General features: G+C 49.0%; 9 protein-coding genes across 9 annotated transcripts; 6 read left to right on the top strand and 3 right to left on the bottom strand.

Moving 5' to 3' along the window:
* Window positions 1–1,073: 1,073 nt before the first annotated feature.
* On the top strand, window positions 1,074–2,376 carry EURHEDRAFT_415708 (zinc-binding alcohol dehydrogenase family protein). Its single transcript, XM_040782770.1, has one exon. The coding sequence runs from the start codon at window positions 1,114–1,116 to the stop codon at window positions 2,152–2,154; it is 1,041 nt and encodes a 346-aa protein (XP_040635974.1). The 5' UTR covers window positions 1,074–1,113; the 3' UTR covers window positions 2,155–2,376.
* Window positions 2,377–2,450: 74 nt separating this feature from the next.
* On the top strand, window positions 2,451–3,664 carry EURHEDRAFT_201477 (putative short-chain dehydrogenase/oxidoreductase). Its single transcript, XM_040777938.1, has 2 exons — window positions 2,451–2,944; window positions 3,010–3,664. Exons 1-2 carry the CDS (start codon window positions 2,747–2,749, stop codon window positions 3,616–3,618), a joined length of 807 nt encoding a protein of 268 aa, XP_040635973.1. The 5' UTR covers window positions 2,451–2,746; the 3' UTR covers window positions 3,619–3,664.
* On the bottom strand, window positions 3,409–4,756 carry EURHEDRAFT_415707 (Zn(II)2Cys6 transcription factor domain-containing protein). Its single transcript, XM_040782769.1, has one exon. It carries the CDS (start codon window positions 4,709–4,711, stop codon window positions 3,710–3,712), a length of 1,002 nt encoding a protein of 333 aa, XP_040635972.1. The 5' UTR covers window positions 4,712–4,756; the 3' UTR covers window positions 3,409–3,709.
* A 2,791-nt stretch (window positions 4,757–7,547) lies between these two features.
* On the top strand, window positions 7,548–8,420 carry EURHEDRAFT_380367 (uncharacterized protein; the record flags this gene model as incomplete). The annotated part of the gene is made up of 2 exons (XM_040779288.1): window positions 7,548–7,594; window positions 7,652–8,420. The coding sequence occupies 2 exons, from the start codon at window positions 7,548–7,550 to the stop codon at window positions 8,418–8,420; spliced, it is 816 nt and encodes a 271-aa protein (XP_040635971.1).
* Window positions 8,421–8,485: 65 nt separating this feature from the next.
* On the bottom strand, window positions 8,486–10,389 carry EURHEDRAFT_405390 (flavin-containing monooxygenase; the record flags this gene model as incomplete). Its single annotated transcript, XM_040780380.1, has 2 exons — window positions 8,486–9,720; window positions 9,768–10,389. The coding sequence occupies 2 exons, from the start codon at window positions 10,387–10,389 to the stop codon at window positions 8,486–8,488; spliced, it is 1,857 nt and encodes a 618-aa protein (XP_040635970.1).
* A 391-nt stretch (window positions 10,390–10,780) lies between these two features.
* EURHEDRAFT_201463 (uncharacterized protein) lies at window positions 10,781–11,796 on the bottom strand. Its single transcript, XM_040777937.1, has one exon. It carries the CDS (start codon window positions 11,596–11,598, stop codon window positions 10,996–10,998), a length of 603 nt encoding a protein of 200 aa, XP_040635969.1. The 5' UTR covers window positions 11,599–11,796; the 3' UTR covers window positions 10,781–10,995.
* A 59-nt stretch (window positions 11,797–11,855) lies between these two features.
* EURHEDRAFT_462973 (feruloyl esterase B precursor) lies at window positions 11,856–13,385 on the top strand (the record flags this gene model as incomplete). Its single annotated transcript, XM_040784844.1, has 1 exon — window positions 11,856–13,385. One exon carries the CDS (start codon window positions 11,856–11,858, stop codon window positions 13,383–13,385), a length of 1,530 nt encoding a protein of 509 aa, XP_040635968.1.
* A 165-nt stretch (window positions 13,386–13,550) lies between these two features.
* Window positions 13,551–15,729, top strand: EURHEDRAFT_517833 (Zn(II)2Cys6 transcription factor domain-containing protein; the record flags this gene model as incomplete). Its single annotated transcript, XM_040786600.1, has 5 exons — window positions 13,551–13,631; window positions 13,679–14,452; window positions 14,501–14,710; window positions 14,759–14,895; window positions 14,946–15,729. The coding sequence occupies 5 exons, from the start codon at window positions 13,551–13,553 to the stop codon at window positions 15,727–15,729; spliced, it is 1,986 nt and encodes a 661-aa protein (XP_040635967.1).
* A 588-nt stretch (window positions 15,730–16,317) lies between these two features.
* On the top strand, window positions 16,318–18,245 carry EURHEDRAFT_405387 (glycoside hydrolase family 1 protein; the record flags this gene model as incomplete). Its single annotated transcript, XM_040780379.1, has 2 exons — window positions 16,318–16,487; window positions 16,553–18,245. 2 exons carry the CDS (start codon window positions 16,318–16,320, stop codon window positions 18,243–18,245), a joined length of 1,863 nt encoding a protein of 620 aa, XP_040635966.1.
* Between the last annotated feature and the right edge of the window lie 519 nt (window positions 18,246–18,764).

The raw sequence follows: 18,764 nt of genomic DNA, 5'->3' as shown, positions 1-18,764 counted from the left end.
AGAGCCATACTTAAGCAGACTGCAACCGTTAAACAAACGGTATAGAGAATACTAGAAGACGTACGCTCTGTCAAATTTAGCTACACATGCTTGTCAATTCTCAGTCAGTTTAGCTTGGATCCAGCCGTTGCAAAAGCACTGGCCAAAAGCGGTCCAAGTATGAAAACATAAAAAATGCCCCTGAATCCCCGAGCGTCAAGTAATGCTTGCCTTTATAGTCGATGATGCAGAGATCCACGGTGAATTAGTTGATGTCCTAGCCATCCTGAAGCATATTCAGTAGACAAATCATTGGAGGAACCCTGAGAACTTTTTTTTAAATTTTTTTTTTTTTTTTGGCATCGAAGGTCTCCAAAATGGCTTAATCCGGCAAGGGGAACCATCTGGACTTTTTGTTTCACGCACTAAGTGCTACTGATATCTCCGTAAGAGCTTAGCCATCTCTAGTGAGGCCAAAAAGAACGTCTCCCCTGATCATCTTCCAGAGCCCCATCATCTGACACGGCAGGTGCACATGAATCTCCCGCAGACGCTACTCCGTTCATCATATTGTTAGAATGACCGTAAAGCTTAGCGGCTATGGTCATGGTGGCAACAGTGTGGTGACGACTGCAGCAGGTGATTTCAGACTGCCGCTGGAAGTGGTTTCATCGCACTCAGATCATGCCCCGGCCTCTTGCAATCTGCGTAATGAGCTGGCGCGTGCAGGGCCCGAGGAGGTACCAGTAGACACTGTGAGTACCATGGAACCAGCCGAGCAGGAGCAGTGGGTAGTCTGGAAGTTTGAAGACATACTGGATAAGAGCAATAATGAAAGTCTATTCTGCGATAGAGTGACTGGCTACATTAGTATCCAGTCCATTGAACTTGACAATGACATCATCCGGTATATAGATTAGACTCAATGCACTATTCCCCATATAGCTTAGTCGCCGCCGTGTCTGGGGTAGACCCGCTCATAGCTCCACCCCGATTTGTCAGATCTTTCGTCATGCTTCTGTAACCTTCCTCGACCAATATCGTCTACATAAAAATCCTACATCTGCATCCTATATACCCCCTGTACATAATATACTAAACGTTATACTCTCATACTCTACCAAAACCGCCACAATGTCTCAAAAAGTCATCGCTGTCACCTCTCCTAAACAAGCCACCCTCACAAACCGCCCCCTCCCGGCCCTCCGCGACGACTATATCCTCGTGAAAACCATCAGTGTCGCCATTAACCCCACTGATTGGAAGCACGTTGAGTACCTTGCTCCCCCCGGTGTCCTCGTCGGCTGCGACTACTCTGGTGTCGTCGAGGAGGTCGGCAAGGACGTCAAGAAGCCGTTCAAGAAGGGCGATCGGATCTGCGGATTCGCGCATGGATCCAATGCCGTGCAGGCTGAGGATGGGACCTTTGCCGAATACATCGTTGTCAAGGGCGATGTTCAGTTCCGTGTCCCTGATCATATGAGCTTCCAGGAAGCCGCAACGCTGGGTGTCGGTGTGAACACTGTCGCGCAGGCATTGTACCAGTCTCTACAATTGGCACTTCCCTCGGATCCCGTTAAGGAAAAGACCCCCATCCTGATCTACGGTGGCTCCACAGCAACCGGTACCCTGGCGATCCAATTCGCCAAGTTATCCGGCTACACAGTCCTGACAACCTGTTCCCCCCGCAACTTTGACCTCGTCAAGAGCCTCGGCGCAGACGCCGTGTACGACTACAACGACCCCAACGCCGCTTCTAAGATCCGTGAAGACACCAACAACAAACTCAAACTCGTCTTCGACACCATCTCCCTTGAAGACTCGGCCAAGTTCTCCGACAACGCTCTCTCCACTGACGGCGGCGACTACAGCGCGCTTTTGGTTGTCGGCATCGAGCGAGAAAACGTCAAGGACAGATGGACTTTGGCTTACACTATTATCGGCGAGGCGTTTGATTTCGGTCAGGCCAAATTCCCGGCTAAGCCTGAGGATAAGGCGTTTATTGAGGGCTTCTTGCCGCTTGCTGAGAAGGTGCTGAATGAGAAGAAGATTAAGGTGCATCCGGTCAAGGTTTTGCCGGATGGGTTGAAGGGGGTATTGCAGGGTTTGCAGGATATGAAGGAGGGAAAGGTTAGTGGGGAGAAGCTTGTGTATAATGTTTCGGAGACTCCGTAAACAGGCCTATTGTATATAGTATTTCAATTCATGTACACTAACATGCATCTTTTGATTCATTTTCGTGGTTGGAATATTCTACGTAGCTATCAGATTCATGTATTCCATTTCATGTATTCCATTGGATAACTGTGTCATTACCTTGTTTCCCGTCCTTCAGCTGTGATCTTAGCCAGGAATCAGGCAACTTCCTGTGTATGCTAAAATAATGCATAATTACACCGGACTGTATTCTCCGTTCCAGACAACCCCTCTAAATCCACATTCGTGCAATCTAGCGATCTACATCCCGAACCCATTCAATTTCTAATCAGAATTTCTAATCACCTCGAACATTCCATTCTATTTTTTCCATCCCAACTATGTACCGAGATACGGTCCATCAAAGTCTGACCTAAGACTGCGCATTATCAAGACCCACCAAAGTCCGCAGCGGAGTCTAAACCAAATCCAGAATAGCCTGAGCTTGTTCGGAATCGGCTCGTGGCGACTGACATGAATGTAGATGCATTTTCGGGATATATATTCGCATGTCTGTCCTTACAATTTGCTTCAATTCAAGCTTTAATCCTAAGAACGAGAACAGCGCAAAATGTCCTTTCCCTACAAGAAAGTTCTCGTCATTGGCGCCACTTCTGGCATCGGCAAGGCTATTTCCGAGAGACTTGTTAAGAATGGAGTTTCGATTGTGATTACCGGACGGCGAAAGGAGAACCTGGACGAATTTGTGGCCGCGCATGGTAGCGATAAGGTCCAGGCAAAGGTCTTTGATGTTTTGAAGTTAGATGATGTATGTCCCTCTATTCCCAATCCAAGACAAACAGGAAAAACAGCAGCTGACAATCGTGGCTATAGATCCCCCAATTCGCCTCGGATGTTCTCTCCTCAAACCCCGACCTCGACTGCATCTTCGTCAACGCCGGTATCCAACGCGCGTTCAATTTTGCCGACCCCACCTCCGTCGACATCGACACTTTCGACACAGAGCTCCTCACCAACTACACCGCGGCAGTCCGTCTGACAAAGGCCTTCCTCCCTCACCTCCAGAAACAACCAACCAAAACAGCGCTTATCTACACAACGTCGCAGATGGCGTTAGTCCCAATGATGCGCGCGCCCGGGTACGGTGCGTCGAAGGCTGCGCTGCACCATTTCATTCTTGCCCTGCGCACGCAGTTGAAGGACAGTCCGGGTGATGTTAAGGTGGTGGAGGTTTATCCGCCTGCTGTGCAGACAGAGCTGCATGATACTAAGCACCAGCCGGATCTTGAGAATGGGCATTTAATTGGGATGCCGTTGCAGGAATTTGCGGATGAGATGTGGAGTAGTCTGCTGAAAGGCGAGGAGCAAATTGCGGTTGGTTCGGCAAAGGAGATCTTTGATGCGTTTGAGCCGAAGAGGCAGAGCGTTTATGAAAACTTGACGGCAGGGTTGACGGAAGTGCTTAAGCAGTTTCTGCGGTGATTCGAGCGCAATGGTGCAAGTCATATATTCTATATATTAATTGGATATAGTGTTCATTATCTTCATTAGTAGTTCATGCCAAATGATGACTTCAAAGAGAGATTTCTCTGTAACCCTGCACCGGTGGAAATGCAACCTTCTTCGCTGGTAATCCTTTACAAGCCGCAAGAATCAAACTTCCGAAAAATGAAATTCCATGAACCCTTCCACCCTCCAACATATCCGAGTATTCCCGTAAGGAGACCATCGCCACAGGCGCATATCGCGCCTTCTCTTCCCACTCGCTATCAACCGACTCATCCCACATGGATGTCCGGACGTCGAACGGCAATGCATCGACGAACGGCGTGCGGACCGAGAAACTCCTTTTTCTGAATGAGTACGCGCTGCAGAGCATGTACGCGATAATAATCGTGCGCCGGACACTCTCTGCAAAAAGCCAAGCTCGTCGCGCACTCATTGCATGCGGGAGTTGGATGGGTGCTTGGTGCCACAATTTCAAGGCCATATTGGTTAGCATGGTGCTAGTCGCCTCGCTGTATTGGCTGTTCTCCTGGTCATCAAAAGCCAGTATGCAATGTGAGAGAATCAAAGCCTGCACGCAGAAGAGAAGCTCCTCAAATGAAGAGGTGTGGGTAGCGTGGCGATGAATCTGAACTGCCTTCTGTCGGAGAATCCCGAACAACCGCGGCGAATAAACATCACTCTGATAAGACTTGCAAAGCGTATGAATCTCCTGAATTGGCCCCGAGTGACTCGAACTCCTGTACAAGTCGGGATGAATAAACAGCGTTTTCATCTGCTGCGCGAAAGTCACTGGAAATGTTCGCATGCCGTCAACCAGAAATCGAATGATTGCCCCATCGAATGTCTTAATAATCTCCAAATGCAATGGCCGGTTCATCGGACTAGTTGCCTTTACGCTTGCTAGGGGCCCATTGGACCTCTTTCCCACCGCCCACGGCGTGTTGATGTACTCGCAGGGGGTTCCCTTCGCCGCGCACCGGTTGCATTGAGGTAAGCGCTGGTCGCAGCGGCGCTTGAGTTTTGCGCACGTTTGACATGATCTTCTGAGGCTGACTCTGGATGACATTGTCTGTCGTGTATCATTTGGTAATAGTCGTTGGTAGTTGTTGGGTTTGGATGGAGAAGTGCGTCGTGGAATCTCCGTGGAAATTCCGTCGAAGCGGCTGGCGGCGATAGCCGCTAACGTAATCTACCGAGTATACTCCGCATTTTAGTCCTTATACTGCACTGTTTTGGTCTCTGTAATTACCATAGGCTATTCTTCTACATGCACCTGGCTTCCCTTGTAGAAATCTGTGTGGTTTTGGTGCCATTGCATTCTCTTCGAGTGCATGAATAAAGCAAAAAGCAAGATTTATGTATATAACCCCTTCATTAACTTGGCAGCCACATCTTTATCATGCCCAAAAATAAGCATCACATTATGCAACTGCTGCAACCTCCCCGTCAAATTAAGACATTGATGCCACTGCGTATAATCCCTTGCAAGTCTTCCCTACGGATGGCCCAGTTTATAATTCTCAATGACATGAAACCAATCCGTTGTCTAGATAAAAGCCCCGTCCAGCTCCAAGTTAACCTGCATCATGCAAAAACCAGGAGCATGACCCAGTGCATGATGCAGAATAAACCCCTGGAACATATCCAAATGAGACTTGGTAAAAGTACGAGATCCATACCGGGTTACTCAATGAAACTAGCAAACACGATTACATCGCGCTGTTTGTTCTCCGGATTCGGTTCGCTGAGCATACTTGTATTGCCACCTCAAGGATCCTGGACTAATTAGTGGGCTATTATTGTACAATGCGGATGAAGGGCGAACTAGGAATTGTCTGCTTGTAATGTGCCCAGGACCAATATATGCATTTTTGTCCTGGGTCGACATTTAAATACTGGGCCACCAGCTGCCATCAGCAGGGAGGAGGGATCACTCTAAGCGGCTGAATGGTTTCGAAAAGATAAAGGGATGTGAAATACATGCTATTGTAGAATGATATCGATAAAGGAAAATCTAGTGACCAAACTCCCTCAAGATATACACCTGATCAATATTGTTGCAATGTTGCATTAACCATTTCCAGATGCGGGGGAGTTCTTGCTCCGCGGAAAGACAAGGTTTCGCAGCATGTACCAAGTTAAGCATTGATAACATCCAGAGTAATGTGGTTTACTCTCGCATGATTGGCAAGGAGTGCTGATGTTTCTTCACAATACAAACTTGAATAGCATTGCCTTTTGCACGTGGGGCTTCATATTCTTTTTCTTCATAGAGAAGCAAATTGAAATGGAGATGTCCTGCTTATCGTGTCCTGCAGCAACCCCGTATCACTAGAGCTGAAAATCCACTATGTACATGCATGAGAACGCAAATAACCCCCCTGAATTGACCTCCTGATGCAACCCAAAAGTATAGACGGCAACGGCTACAGGTACATTTCTAATAACGCGTACCCAAAATAGCACTCCAGTCACCAACTGCCGACTCTTACAAGGCGTCGGCGCATTACTCACAGTCCTACAGATGGTAACCGGGTTTCTCATGTTGGAATGTGGTTATGCTGAATGGTATAGTGCCGCCCTTTCACGCCAACGCATTCAGAGACGGAAGCATCTTGGTATTCGATTTCGCCGGCACTGTGGTCCCTCAGATAGGAAGATCGGGGATGTCGTAGCTGGTTTTATATAGAAAGGTAGATTCTTCCCCGTTGCATTGTACTCCGTCGACGGTGGCACACTATAGGCCAAATTGGATGTCTCAGGACATACGGCGAACACGCTCTAGCAGAAGAAAATATCTGCTGCAAACTGCCGGCCGGCATAACCCTCGAGCAAGCAGTCACTATGCCTCTAACAGTGACGACTATTGCTAGCCTGGTTCTCTAGCGGATGTCTGAGCATCGACGAGAATTGGGAGTCAGAAACTGCGGTCCTGCGCTGAAACGGTAGCTGTACGTTCGCCTTACAGCATAGAGGCAAGCCAATAAACTAACAGACACAGGAGGCGTGGCCCAATGCGCCATACAACCCACTCACCTTCACTCCCAGCACATAATCAACCAGCAAACCCAAACACATCGATCTCGCCCGCTCCCTAGGCACCCACCAAGCCCTTGTATCGCGATAAGCAGTCGTCGCCAAGATCAGGCAACCGGCTCCAGACCTGTATATCTTCGACACTATCAATCACCGGAATTATCGATGATTTCGTCGCGGACACCGCGACGAGAGTGGAATTCTGTGCACTGTCCAGGGAAAACAAATACGGAGAAATTACTGTAATAGATATGTTGGTGTGAACTGCATATTGTAAAGAGCGTATGTACAAGGTGTTTTATTGGTCAAGTTGTCCTTTGTATCTATGCGGTGCAGTGCACTGCAATGCTAAATAAGGTAACCAGGCTTCACTCCATGCAGAACTCTCCACCATCCCATAGCTACCCCAAACAACCCAACTCCACTCACCCGGACCAGAACCCCTAACCAGACTCAATAGCACAGCACATATGTTTCAGATCCAATCTATCCGCGTATAAAGTAGTCCATTGTATCTAACCCAAGAAAAAGAAGGCAAATGAACGCACTCGTACTCGTATAGCCGAACCACGGAACAAACGGTTCAAAAAAAAAATACGAACGAAAAGCCAATCTTATCAATAGTGTGGCTATGAATAGAAACGGGTGATTTAAGAGGAGGAAAAACGCCGTTTGCTCCACTTTTTACTTTAAAGGCTATTTCAGCATACGAATACGAGCTGACAGGCCGGCGCAGGGCTGAGGGTTGATCTATATAGTCTGCCCCTCCCGGTTTTCCTTTTTATCTTTGTTGCTCTGTTGAAATCATCATTAGAGAGAGCGTATGCAATATCCTGTATTCGGACGTACACTGGAACAACACCAACATGCAATCAACATCATCAAGCATCTACAGCTCAGGGAGCAGCACCCAGTAAGCAAACCCCCTATTCCGAGAACAAAGAAACACAACTAACACAAAAAAACACAGCTCCTCAAACAATTCCTCCACAACAACCTCCTCAACCCCTAGCCAACAACAACAACAACAACAACCACCAAAACAAACCTTCCCAATCGCCTACCCTCCTCCCCTAAAAGCCCCCACCTGCTTCCGCCGCTTCACCCCAAACCTTCTCCTGCAAATCCAACAACTCTCAACAACATCAAATAAGCGCCGCCACATCCCAATCCTAGAAGTCTGGCAGCCATCGATATTTAATACGCGCGTTGCGAAAAAGGTGCCCAAGTTGGGGTCTGGGGATGTGTATGTTACGCAGTGTGAGGGGTTTTTGCATTTGAGGTCGAATTCGGAGGGGCAGACGGATAGAGAGCGGGAGGTAAATGCGGATGACAAAGAGGTCGAGAGGAGGGTTATTGGTGTTGTGGCAAGGAATGCGCAGGATGAAGGGAAGAGGATGGTTTATTTTGAAGATGGGGTTGGGTGGGAGGCTAGTTCGGGGGATGGGGTTTATCGGGTGTCCTTTCAGGATAGAGTGCTTGAGTGGGAGAAGGATGTGCAAGGGGAGAGGTTTGTGTTGAGAATTGCGGATTCGCGACGGGTGAAGGTTGCGAGGATGAGTAGGACGAGTGTGGAGATGGGTTCGTGGGGGAGGAGGGTCAGGGAGTATCTGAAGGATGGGCTTATTTCGGAGTATGGAGCTGAGACGAAAGAAGAGCTAGATGGGAGGCTATGTACCCTGGTACTGATATCGGGAGTTTGGGTTGCCGGTCAGGAAGGCTGGATCAATACATCATGATACGATTGACACAAACAATGATACCAATGAATCGATTCTGGTTTACTATACTATGCTGGATACATCTAAGCAGACAAGCCCTCTTCAATACTCTTTATCTGCAACGCCAACAACCGCGAATAATACCGACAAAGCGCTAGATTACCACCCATGAACCAAAATCCAGGGTGTCCCGTTCGTCGCCAAACGGTCCTCATCTCACCCTCCTCGTCAAAGCCCCAGATATTGCCAATCCGATCGGCCACCTCGTCGCCAAAGGTAATCCGCGCTTGCGTCCGCATGTTCTGATACCCCGTCGCGAAGATGATCTCGTCTGCTTCGAGCTCTGTGCCATCGGCAAAGCGCAATCCCTGGGGCAGGATCTCAGTGATCTCCTGCCCCTGCTTGATCTTGATCTTGCCATCGGCGATCATTTGCGAAGCGCCAACGTCGATGTAATAACCACCGCCGCGCTGGAAGTACTTCAGTAACAGACCCGCATCATCTGGGCCGCGATCGACCTTGAAGCCGGCCTTCTCCAGACCCTCGAGGATAGACGCGTCGTGTTTGTTCTCGAGCTGGGTTATCTTGACCTGTTGCGCTTTGAAGATAGTGGAGGGGAAACTCCAGAGATACAGGTCTGCTTCTTCGGTTTGGGGTCCGCCTTCCTCGTACAGGCCCTTCATGGCGATTTCACCGAGGGCGTCGGAGGATACTACGCAGGTGGTGCTGCGCTGGACCATGGTGATGTCGTAGCCCTTCTCATAGAAATCCTGTGCGATGTCGTGGCCTGAGTTGCAGGATCCAATGACGACTGCTTTCTTGCCCTTGGACTCTGGGTTCGCGCCGGGGAATTCAGAGCTGTGGCAGAGGCGGTCACCTTGGAAGCTCTCTTGTCCTTTGAAGGCGGGCTGGTTCTTCTTGCCCGAGTGGCCGGTGGCTTGGATGACGTGGCGCGGGTGCAGAGTGCGGGTTTCAACGGTGCCGTCTGCTTTCTGGCGCTGGAGGGTGAGTGTCCATTGTTTCTTCTCGTCGCTCCAAGAAGACGAGGTCATGGTGGTGGTGGTCCAGACGTTCAATTCGAGCATCTTTACGTAGCATTCGAAGAACTCGGCGAGTTTGTCCTTCGGCGTGAAAACGGGCCAGTGCGCTGGGAAGGGGATGTAGGGCATGTGGTCGTACCAGACTGGGTCGTGGAGGACGAGCTGGTAGTATCGTCTGCGCCAGGCGTCGCCGACGCTGTCTTCTTTGTCGACGACAAGGGTATCGACGTTGAGCATTTTGAGTCGGGCAGCTGCTGTTAAGCCAGCTTGGCCGGCACCTGGTTTCGTTAGCGACTGTTTTCCGAAATACTACAAGGGAACATACCGATGATAACGACAGCAGGCTCCTTATCCTCATAATTCAAGTCCGTAGTCCGCCTATCCTTCCAATTCTTACTCTCCTGGTGCTGTCCATGCTGGACACCCTTAGGCCGACGCTCATACAACCCTTCCTCATGACCCTTCAACTCCCGCAACGACGTAAAAACGATAAAAATCTTCCACTGCCCATCCTTCTCGACCAGCCGCGTAACACCCTGGCCCCGTCCGATCTCCGTCGAAACATTCGTGAAGAACTCAATTCCAATCACATCACCAAATGCATCAATGGGTCCGACCTTTGGCGCCCGATAAGCCGACGAGCGATCGATATCGATCTGAATGACCTTGGAACCCTGGACGAAATCCGCGATCTTTTCTCTTCCATTGACGGTGCGGAAGTCCCAAGACACGCAAAGGTGGTCGCGCCAGTAGCCGTCTTCGAGGAAGAGATTGGCAAGACCTTGGTAGTCCTTTTTCGACAGGAGTGTGTTGAATTGATGAAGGATGTCGGAGGCTATTTCGTTTGGGTCGACGGAGAGCGATTGGCTGGTTGCGGGGAATTTCCCCACGGGTACGTTGACCGAGCCGGGCTCGATGCGGTTCCGGGAGAGGATTGTTGTTGCCATTGTGTTTCAGAGGCTATCGCAATGTCGTGGGCACTGTACAATTGAGATTGTCTTTGTGAAAACAGCGCACTTGTGGCTATTAAAGGGCCTGCCCTTCGGCACACTTTCTATAGCCAGCTGAAAATCAAATGTGCGACCCCGCCTGAGAGAGGAGGCACAGTAGATCCCACAGTTGGCTTTCTGCTCCCGTCGACCGAGAAAGATGCGCATTCAATAGTCTAGATGGTCCATGGTAGTGATTGATTCCCGATGATTCGATTGGCTCCAAGTGCATAACCCGGGACCAGTTTCCTGCCATTCTCACTGATACTTGGAGAGCATCATCTCGACCACTCGGGAGATATACACACTCTCCATCCAGTTCCCCGCACTCCCCGCCAGGTCCCAGAGAAGGCCAGATGACCATTATCGGCGCAACGCCGGTCTTTTTGGGTTGAGCTTCTTTCTGGTTCCTTCTGGTTCCATGTCACGGCGGAAAGAAGTCCTTGCTTGGTAGTCGGTTGTGGCTGGGAATGGGAGGTTAAGCGAGACAGTATGGCTTAGGTTGTGTACGGTGGTAGGACATAGTGAACGTCAACGGCTCTCGGTCGAGAGCGTTTTGCTTGGTTACCTATAATCCCGGTCAGTACAACGGTTGTGTGGTGGAATGGCTTGGGAGAGAAATGGTACTAGAGACGATGAATGTTTGAAAGTGTACGATGCACCCGTGTTGGTGTTCACATTACACCGCGATATATACCCAGCACTGGAGTCCTGCACCAGGACATCCCTGTCATAAACATCACCTACTAACACGGTCCACGGCTCGAATTCGCGTGAGAACATATTTCTTGCACTTGATTTCTCGCCTGAGTTCTGACTCTTCATCCATATTTTCTGCTTCTCTTGTCCCCCTTTCTTTTGCGTGACTGTCAACAGCTTCCGAAAGAAAGACATCCTGTAAACCGGGAAAATTAATTGACTCGATATCCGGGGTAAGCTACTTCGGAAGTGAGATTTCATCGGATATTCTGCATATCGGAAAACATCCCCCGCAACCGTCCACAGCATAGTAATATTAATGCTTCTGACAATAAAAACGTGCATAACTCTGATTTGGTTACAAATACACTTGCAGATCTCACCCTGGCGCCGGGCAAACTTCGTGGATATCCGGATTTGTGGCTCCGGCTGCTGCTCGGTACTTGCATATTGAACTGCAAGTCTCATACCCCCTGACAGTATGTTCAATATGGAGTGGATATGAGACAAATAATGCGTCGGGATAGCTGGTACCGATACTCTAGGATCTTTCTGCTTGTTATGTTGCCTGGGAGTCCACCGGTTCCCTATCCGATACAGAATAAAGTTTGAGATCCGGAGATTATAAATCGTTATAGATCGGAATATTTAGAAACTTCTCTCGTCCTTTCGTTTTCTCTCCATTCTAATTCAAAATCATGATGGCATCCCGGAATCTATGGTCCATGGTCACTGCCTCCGTGGCAGGACTGTGGTTTGCTTCTGCCACTCACGCTAGCGACTGCTCGACTTCTAGTATCAGCAACCCTTCGATCCCCCATGGTCAAGTCCTGGACCTATCCGCAACCCCTGTCAACAACTACAATTATCAAAACTCAACCCTGGAGTTCTGCAATGTGACCGTTATCTACACCCACCCCGGCTGGAACGATATGATCTACGTCAACGTCTGGCTCCCATCATCCAACTGGAACCAGCGACTCCAAGGCGCAGGCGGCGGTGGATTCTCGGCTCTGGATAGCGTGAGCGATCTAGCAAAGGCTGTGGCTGGAGGCTATGCGGTTGTTGGAACGGATGCGGGACATGAATTGAATCCCGCGAGCTCGGATTCTTGGTCGCTTGACGAGTCTGGAAAGGTCAACATGGCACTCCTCAAGGATTTTGCTTCTGTTGCCTTGAATGATGCGGCGCTCGTAGCAAAAGACGTTATTAGCGGGTTTTACGGACATGGTCCGCGGTACTCATACTGGAATGGATGCTCGACAGGTGGCAGACAGGGTCTTATGCTTGCGCAGCGATATCCTACGGCGTATGATGGAATTCTGGCGAATGCTCCTGCGATCAATTGGCCAAAGTTCATTGTCGCTGAGTACTGGCCGCAGTTTGTGATGAATCAATTAAAGTCTCACCCTCCATCTTGTGTCACGGATGCCATCACCGCTGCTGCCGTTAAGTCGTGTGATGGAGATGATGGAGTGAAGGACGGTGTTATCTCAGAACCAGACCGTTGCCAATTCGACCCATTAACCACGGTCAACCAGGAGATTAACTGCAGTGGACAGACAGTGGCGATCACCCGGAACGACGCACTCGTGGTACAAAAGATTTGGGATGGTATGCGCTCAGTCAACGGCTCGTCCCTGTGGTACGGTCTTGAAAAAGGCGCACCGCTGTCGAGCGGGCTGGCCATAACGACATGCTCGTCGCCGTCTAACTGCACGGGTACACCATTCCCTATCTCATCAGACTGGATCAGTCAATTCATTTTGGAGAACCCATCTGTGGACTTGACCCAAATTAGCCACGAGCAATACCAACGGATCTTCGAATATTCCTGCAAGAAATACGACCCAATCATCGGAACGAACAACCCAAATCTATCCGCATTCAAGCAAGCCGGCGGCAAGCTGGTGACATGGCACGGGTTAGCTGATCAAGTGATCTTCCCCAAAGGAACAGAGAAGTACTACAACGAGGTCGAGGAATTGGATCCTTCGGTTCGTGACTTCTATCGCCTCTTCCTGGCCCCGGGCGTGCAGCACTGTGAGGGAGGTGATGGCGCTATTCCGGTCGATCCGTTGGAATCAGTCGTTAACTGGGTCGAAAGAGGTGTTGCACCGGAGACGTTGCTGGGGAAGACGGAGGATGGTTCAAGGAGTCGGAAGCTGTGCCAGTATCCGCTGGTATCGGTGTATCTGGGGGGCGATAGTCGGGATGCGTCATCGTATGCATGCAAAGAGGCTTCTGCTCGATAGTTTCACGGCTTTTGTATATAATTTATCTTTTATATAAATGAATATTTATGACTGATTTTCAATTATCATTTCTGGGCATGTGGAGATGCCGCCAAGACAAGATCTTTCCCGCAACAACTCCCCATCCAACCCTCAACCTACAAACATCACAGGTCAAAAGTCATCATGCCTCCTACAAATACCAATAAACAACGTGGAAAATATACCACCAGAGCATGTGAAGAGTGTCGCCGGCGTCGAGCCAAGGTACGTCATCTACCGCACATATCACTATGATTACTAATGTATTTCAGTGCGATGGAAGAAGACCATCTTGCTCCAGGTGTCTCCAGGGGGACATTTCATGTCAATATTCAGATGTGGAGGATGGTAGAAGGCCAGCGTCGAAGACGTATGTGTTTTCGCTACGGCAGAGAATTGAGTCGTTGGAGCGGCTTTTGGAGAGGCATGGGATTGACCCGCGTGAACGTGAGCAGCCGAGTTCCAAACAGACTTTGGACGCTGGGGCAAATGTGAAGAAGGCAGATGAGAATTCTGTAATAGCTGAGCTTGCTGAGGGTATCAAGGGCAAGCTTGCGCTCGACGAGTCGCTCGATTTTGACAAAGATGGCGAATTGCGGTATTTCGGACCCATGAGTGGAAGACTCGAATTCCAAGGTTCTTCTGATGCTCTGAACGCCTCTGAACATGGTAGGATTTCTGCAATAACGTGTCTTGATCCTATCATTACGGACCTGGATGATGTTGGATTCTCCAGGCCTATACAAGAACACCTGATCAGTTTATATTTCAAATGGGAGCAGCCGTGGTTTGCAGTCGTTGATGAGGAGCTTTTTCGTCAGAGTATGTATCGTTGTGGACGGTATTGGAGTTCACTGCTGCATGTTGCAATTCTTGCTGTTGGCTCGCGCTACTCCGACCGCATAGACGTCCGTTCAGATCCAGATAATCCCAACACAGCAGGAAAGTTCTTCCTTGAACAGGCAAAGTGCCGCCTCCATAGTGAGATGGAGAGACCTAGTCTGACGACCATCCAGGCGCTGGCTATTATTGGCACATTTTATGTGGTACGCTGTCCTTCAACGTAGCGTGCATTCAGTATGCTAATGAAACAGGCAATTGGCGCTGATGCCGCATGCTGGCTGTATCTTGGAATGGCGGACCGATTGTGTCTTGATATGGGATTGAACTTGGATCCTGCTGTTTTTGAAGAGACCAATATGATGTCGCATCGAGAAATTCAGCTGAGGAGGCAAATTTATTGGACGCTGTACTGTCATGATAAGTGGGCTTCTAGTTATACGGGGAGAATTTGCTCCATGCTGGTGCGTTTATCTTTTGCTTTCTCAAGTTAAAGGTACTGATCTATGTAGGATTCGCAAGGAGCCGTCAAACTGCCCGATGACGACGAAGTATCCGATACGGACAACCCGGCCCAAAAAGCATTCAGACCACTGCAAAGAGCGATGATCAGCATATGCAAAATACAGGAAAAGATTATTCTTTCACTGTATGTCACCAATCCAGCACAAAGATGCCTATATCGACTAACAAACCTAGATGGGCCCCTAAACCCCTCCTAAAAGACAACCAACGACCAGCCTTCCTAGAGTCCTGTCTCCTAAACCTGAGAACATGGTTCTATGACCTCCCCACAGAACTCAGAGTCGACCGTCCAAATGACATCCCCCACGCATACACCCTCCACATGATATACCACACGGCGCGGATCCTCCTCGCAAAACCATTCATCATGAAAGAAAACCCGCATTCGAGCAAGAACCAGACAGATTGCAAAATGATTGACCTAGCAACTTCTATTTGCCGTGAATCAGCCCGCGCAATCTGTCTGGTTGCTCAGCGATACCGGCAAGTATTTGGCGGTTTTCACCTCAGCCCTATTTCAGCCACGCATTGCACGTTATCAGCGGCTTTGGTTTTGCTTGACGAAACAGAGAATTTAAGCCTTTCGTCGCACAATAATAAAATAAGTCTTTGTCTGACTGTCCTCAATGAACTTGCCAAATCGTGGTATCCGGCACGATTCATTGGGCATAATCTTCGGAAACTTTGTCGCTCGGCAATTCCGAATCAAATAACGTCATCCCCGGGAGGGGAAAGCAATACTAACCGTGATGGCAACGAGCTTGGTCTCCCATTGAATCAGGATTTAAGACTTGAACTGCCAAATATTGATTATGATGGGATTGAACCGGAGCAGGATACGAATTTCGGGAGCGCACTGGCTAGTCAATTTGAACTTTCCGTGCCGATGGAATCGCTTCCGATTGATTATGGATTTTTTGATATTCTAAACCAATCTAGTTGGGATCAGATGTGGTAGTGTTTGATGGCTACATGCAGATCAGGCAATGTACCATTCGGAGTGCTTGAGTGAGCTCTTTTGGAATCACTTCGGAATGTCAGAAAAGCCAAGTCTCTTGCAAACATCGATGGAGGAGCACTGGCGCCCAACCTGGGAAATATGATCGTCGACAACATACAGAGTCAAAGACTACCGGACGTACCGACAGAATATCCCCCTGTCGCATTCACGGCAAAATTGCTTAAAAGCAGCAGAGCCTGTTCAATAACATCCGCAGAGGAATATATATTCCGGCCAGTCCATCCATGTTTGGCATAGTCTGGGGAACGAGCGTTCGGACGAACTCCGGAATTCTAGGGTTGCGGGGTGCGTCTTGATAAAATATCCGAATATGACGGCATGTACCGAGCAATGAAATGGCTCACGGGCTTATTGACCTATATCAACCCATGCAGAAAACAATGATGGGCCCATGGCCAAGATGGGTGAAACTTACTTTTATCATAGTATGGCCTGGAAAAGCCGGGTATAAAAGCAACGACTGTCTACGGGTTTTGGGTGAGGATATTGGAGACATTGCAATAGATTATTTCTGCAAGGTGCCACATGATGCGAGGGATTTTTTTTTGTGGTAGTGCGCTGGTGGCACTCGCAGAAGCGCAGCAGTTGTATCTTACAACAACTGGCTACACCGAGCGTCCGCAGTGTACGCAGCCGGTTGCATCACCTCAGTACTCTTTTCGTCCGTTCTCTTATACATTGAATGAGACTGTTCGGTAGGTTCACCACCTCATGATTGCTAACACTTCAGGAGAACATATAGCTAACTGGTTAAACATAGATATGCTACCTCGGTACCGACACCGACAACCACTCAAACCTATGCAGCACCATACTCTGAGGCCGTCAAGTATCTCACCACACCTCCGGTAACTACAACATGGGGCAACTGGCTACCAGACCAGACGGAGATCACAGCCTCGGACACCGATGATTCCTACGGACAAGCGGCATGGTCTTCGCTATGGGAGCTAGCTGGTATTAAGAATTACACGACTACCGGGATGTACTCGACGACGGTCAGCCCGACACCGGTTTCAACCAGTGAACTAGTCCTGCCACCTCAAGACTACTTTGGACCTACGGACTGCTACAACTTCCCAGATGATTTTGTCTTTGGTGTTGCTGGAAGCGCCGCTCAGGTCGAAGGTGCCATTGGCTTGGAAGGTCGCAGCCCTACCATCCAAGAGAATCTAGCAACTGTCGATCAGCCGAAGAACTATGTGGCCAACGAGAATTATTACTTGTACAAGCAAGATATCCAGCGCCTAGCGGCTATGGGTGTCAAGTACTATAGTTTCTCGATCCCGTGGACACGAATTCTACCGTTTGTGGTGCCTGGGTCTCCCGTGAATGAGCAGGGTGTCAAGCACTATGACGACTTGATCAACACGATTCTAGACGCGGGAATGCAGCCGGTAGTGACGCTCCTCCATTTCGATAGTCCATGGCTATTCGTGTCTAGCGACAACTTCCTTGCTACTCCTGATTTAGGTAACGCCAATGGAGGTTATCAAAACGAGACCTTTGTGGATTCGTTCGTCAACTATGCAAAAGTTGTCCTCACTCATTATGCTGATCGAGTTCCGGTATGGTTCACATTCAACGAACCTTTCCTCTACTCGTTCAACTTCACCGGCGCCAATAATGTCGTGCATGCGCATGCGCAAGTATACCATTTCTACAAGGATGAGCTGAAAGCAACCGGCAAGTTGGGAATCAAATTTAACGACAATTTCGGTATCCCTCGCGACCCTACAAATTCCAGCGACATTGCTGCAGCAAACCGATTCCAGGAGATCCAACTGGGCCTTTACGCCAACCCCATCTTCCTCGGAAAGCAATACCCCGATTCCGTTCTCGAAACTCTACCAGGAGCCAAACCCCTTAGTGAAGCCGAACTCTCCTACATCGGCAACACCTCCGACTTTTTCGGCATCGACCCCTACACAGCAACTGTAGTCTCCGAACCACCAGAAACATTTACCGACTGCGCAGCAAACCACACGGCAACCAATGAACTCTTCCCCTACTGCGTCATCCAAGAAACCAAAACCATTCACGGCTGGAACATTGGCTACCGCTCCAACAGTTACGTTTACATGACACCCACCTACCTCCGCGAGTACCTTAACTACCTCTACAACACCTTCCACAAGCCAGTACTCGTTTCGGAATTTGGATTCCCCGTGTACAAAGAGGCCGAGAAAGAAGAGCTCTCTGATCAACTGTTTGATACGCCGCGGAGTATGTATTATCTGTCGTTTATGTCGGAGATTCTGAAGGCGATTCATGAGGATGGAGTGCATGTTATGGGGGCGCTGGCATGGAGTTGGGCGGACAATTGGGAGTTTGGGGATTATATGCAGCAGTTTGGGTTACAGGTCGTGAATCGGACGACGCAGGAGAGGTTTTTTAAGAAGAGTTTTTTTGATTTAGTGGATTTTGTGGGGGCAAGGATGCTGTCTTCCTAAAAGGGAATATGTTCTGGTATAGTTATAATGATCAAGTTGAGGAAGATCAATGTTCTTGAATTCGGCATGAGTATAAACAGTCCCTGGGAATAACGTATTCAACGGGCGAGCGGCGAATACGGCCGAAGTGCGAATTTTCTCCGCAACCATTACTTTTGAAGCTTTTCAACCATCAACACCATTGAATTTGACTGAATGAGTATATCTCCTAGTTAATTATATAGTTATTCACTAGGGCAACTCCTTATAGTGCGCCCAATAACCCCACAGCCACTACAGCGTGATGGAGCTCGCTGGCAAGGTGTAGCATCATTAAGCTTTTCATTAGTTTTCCATATGCGCGTTTTAGTAGCCCAAAAACCCCAACATCTAGGGGCTGAAGAAGATGAGATGTATGTGGAGGCTTACAAAGACAGATAATTGCACTATTCTTGCAGAAATCATCAAATTCAGCAGTTTGGTGACTTGTGTCACGGAGTACGGGCATTTATCAACAACGCAAGATATTTGTATACTTTG

The sequence above is a fragment of the Aspergillus ruber genome (genome assembly GCF_000600275.1).
Source record: "Aspergillus ruber CBS 135680 unplaced genomic scaffold scaffold00028, whole genome shotgun sequence".
In the NCBI taxonomy this organism is placed as follows: Eukaryota; Fungi; Ascomycota; class Eurotiomycetes; order Eurotiales; family Aspergillaceae; genus Aspergillus; species Aspergillus ruber.
The sequence above is the reverse complement of the archived record's forward strand: the minus strand, read 5'-3'. Positions and strand labels throughout refer to the sequence as shown.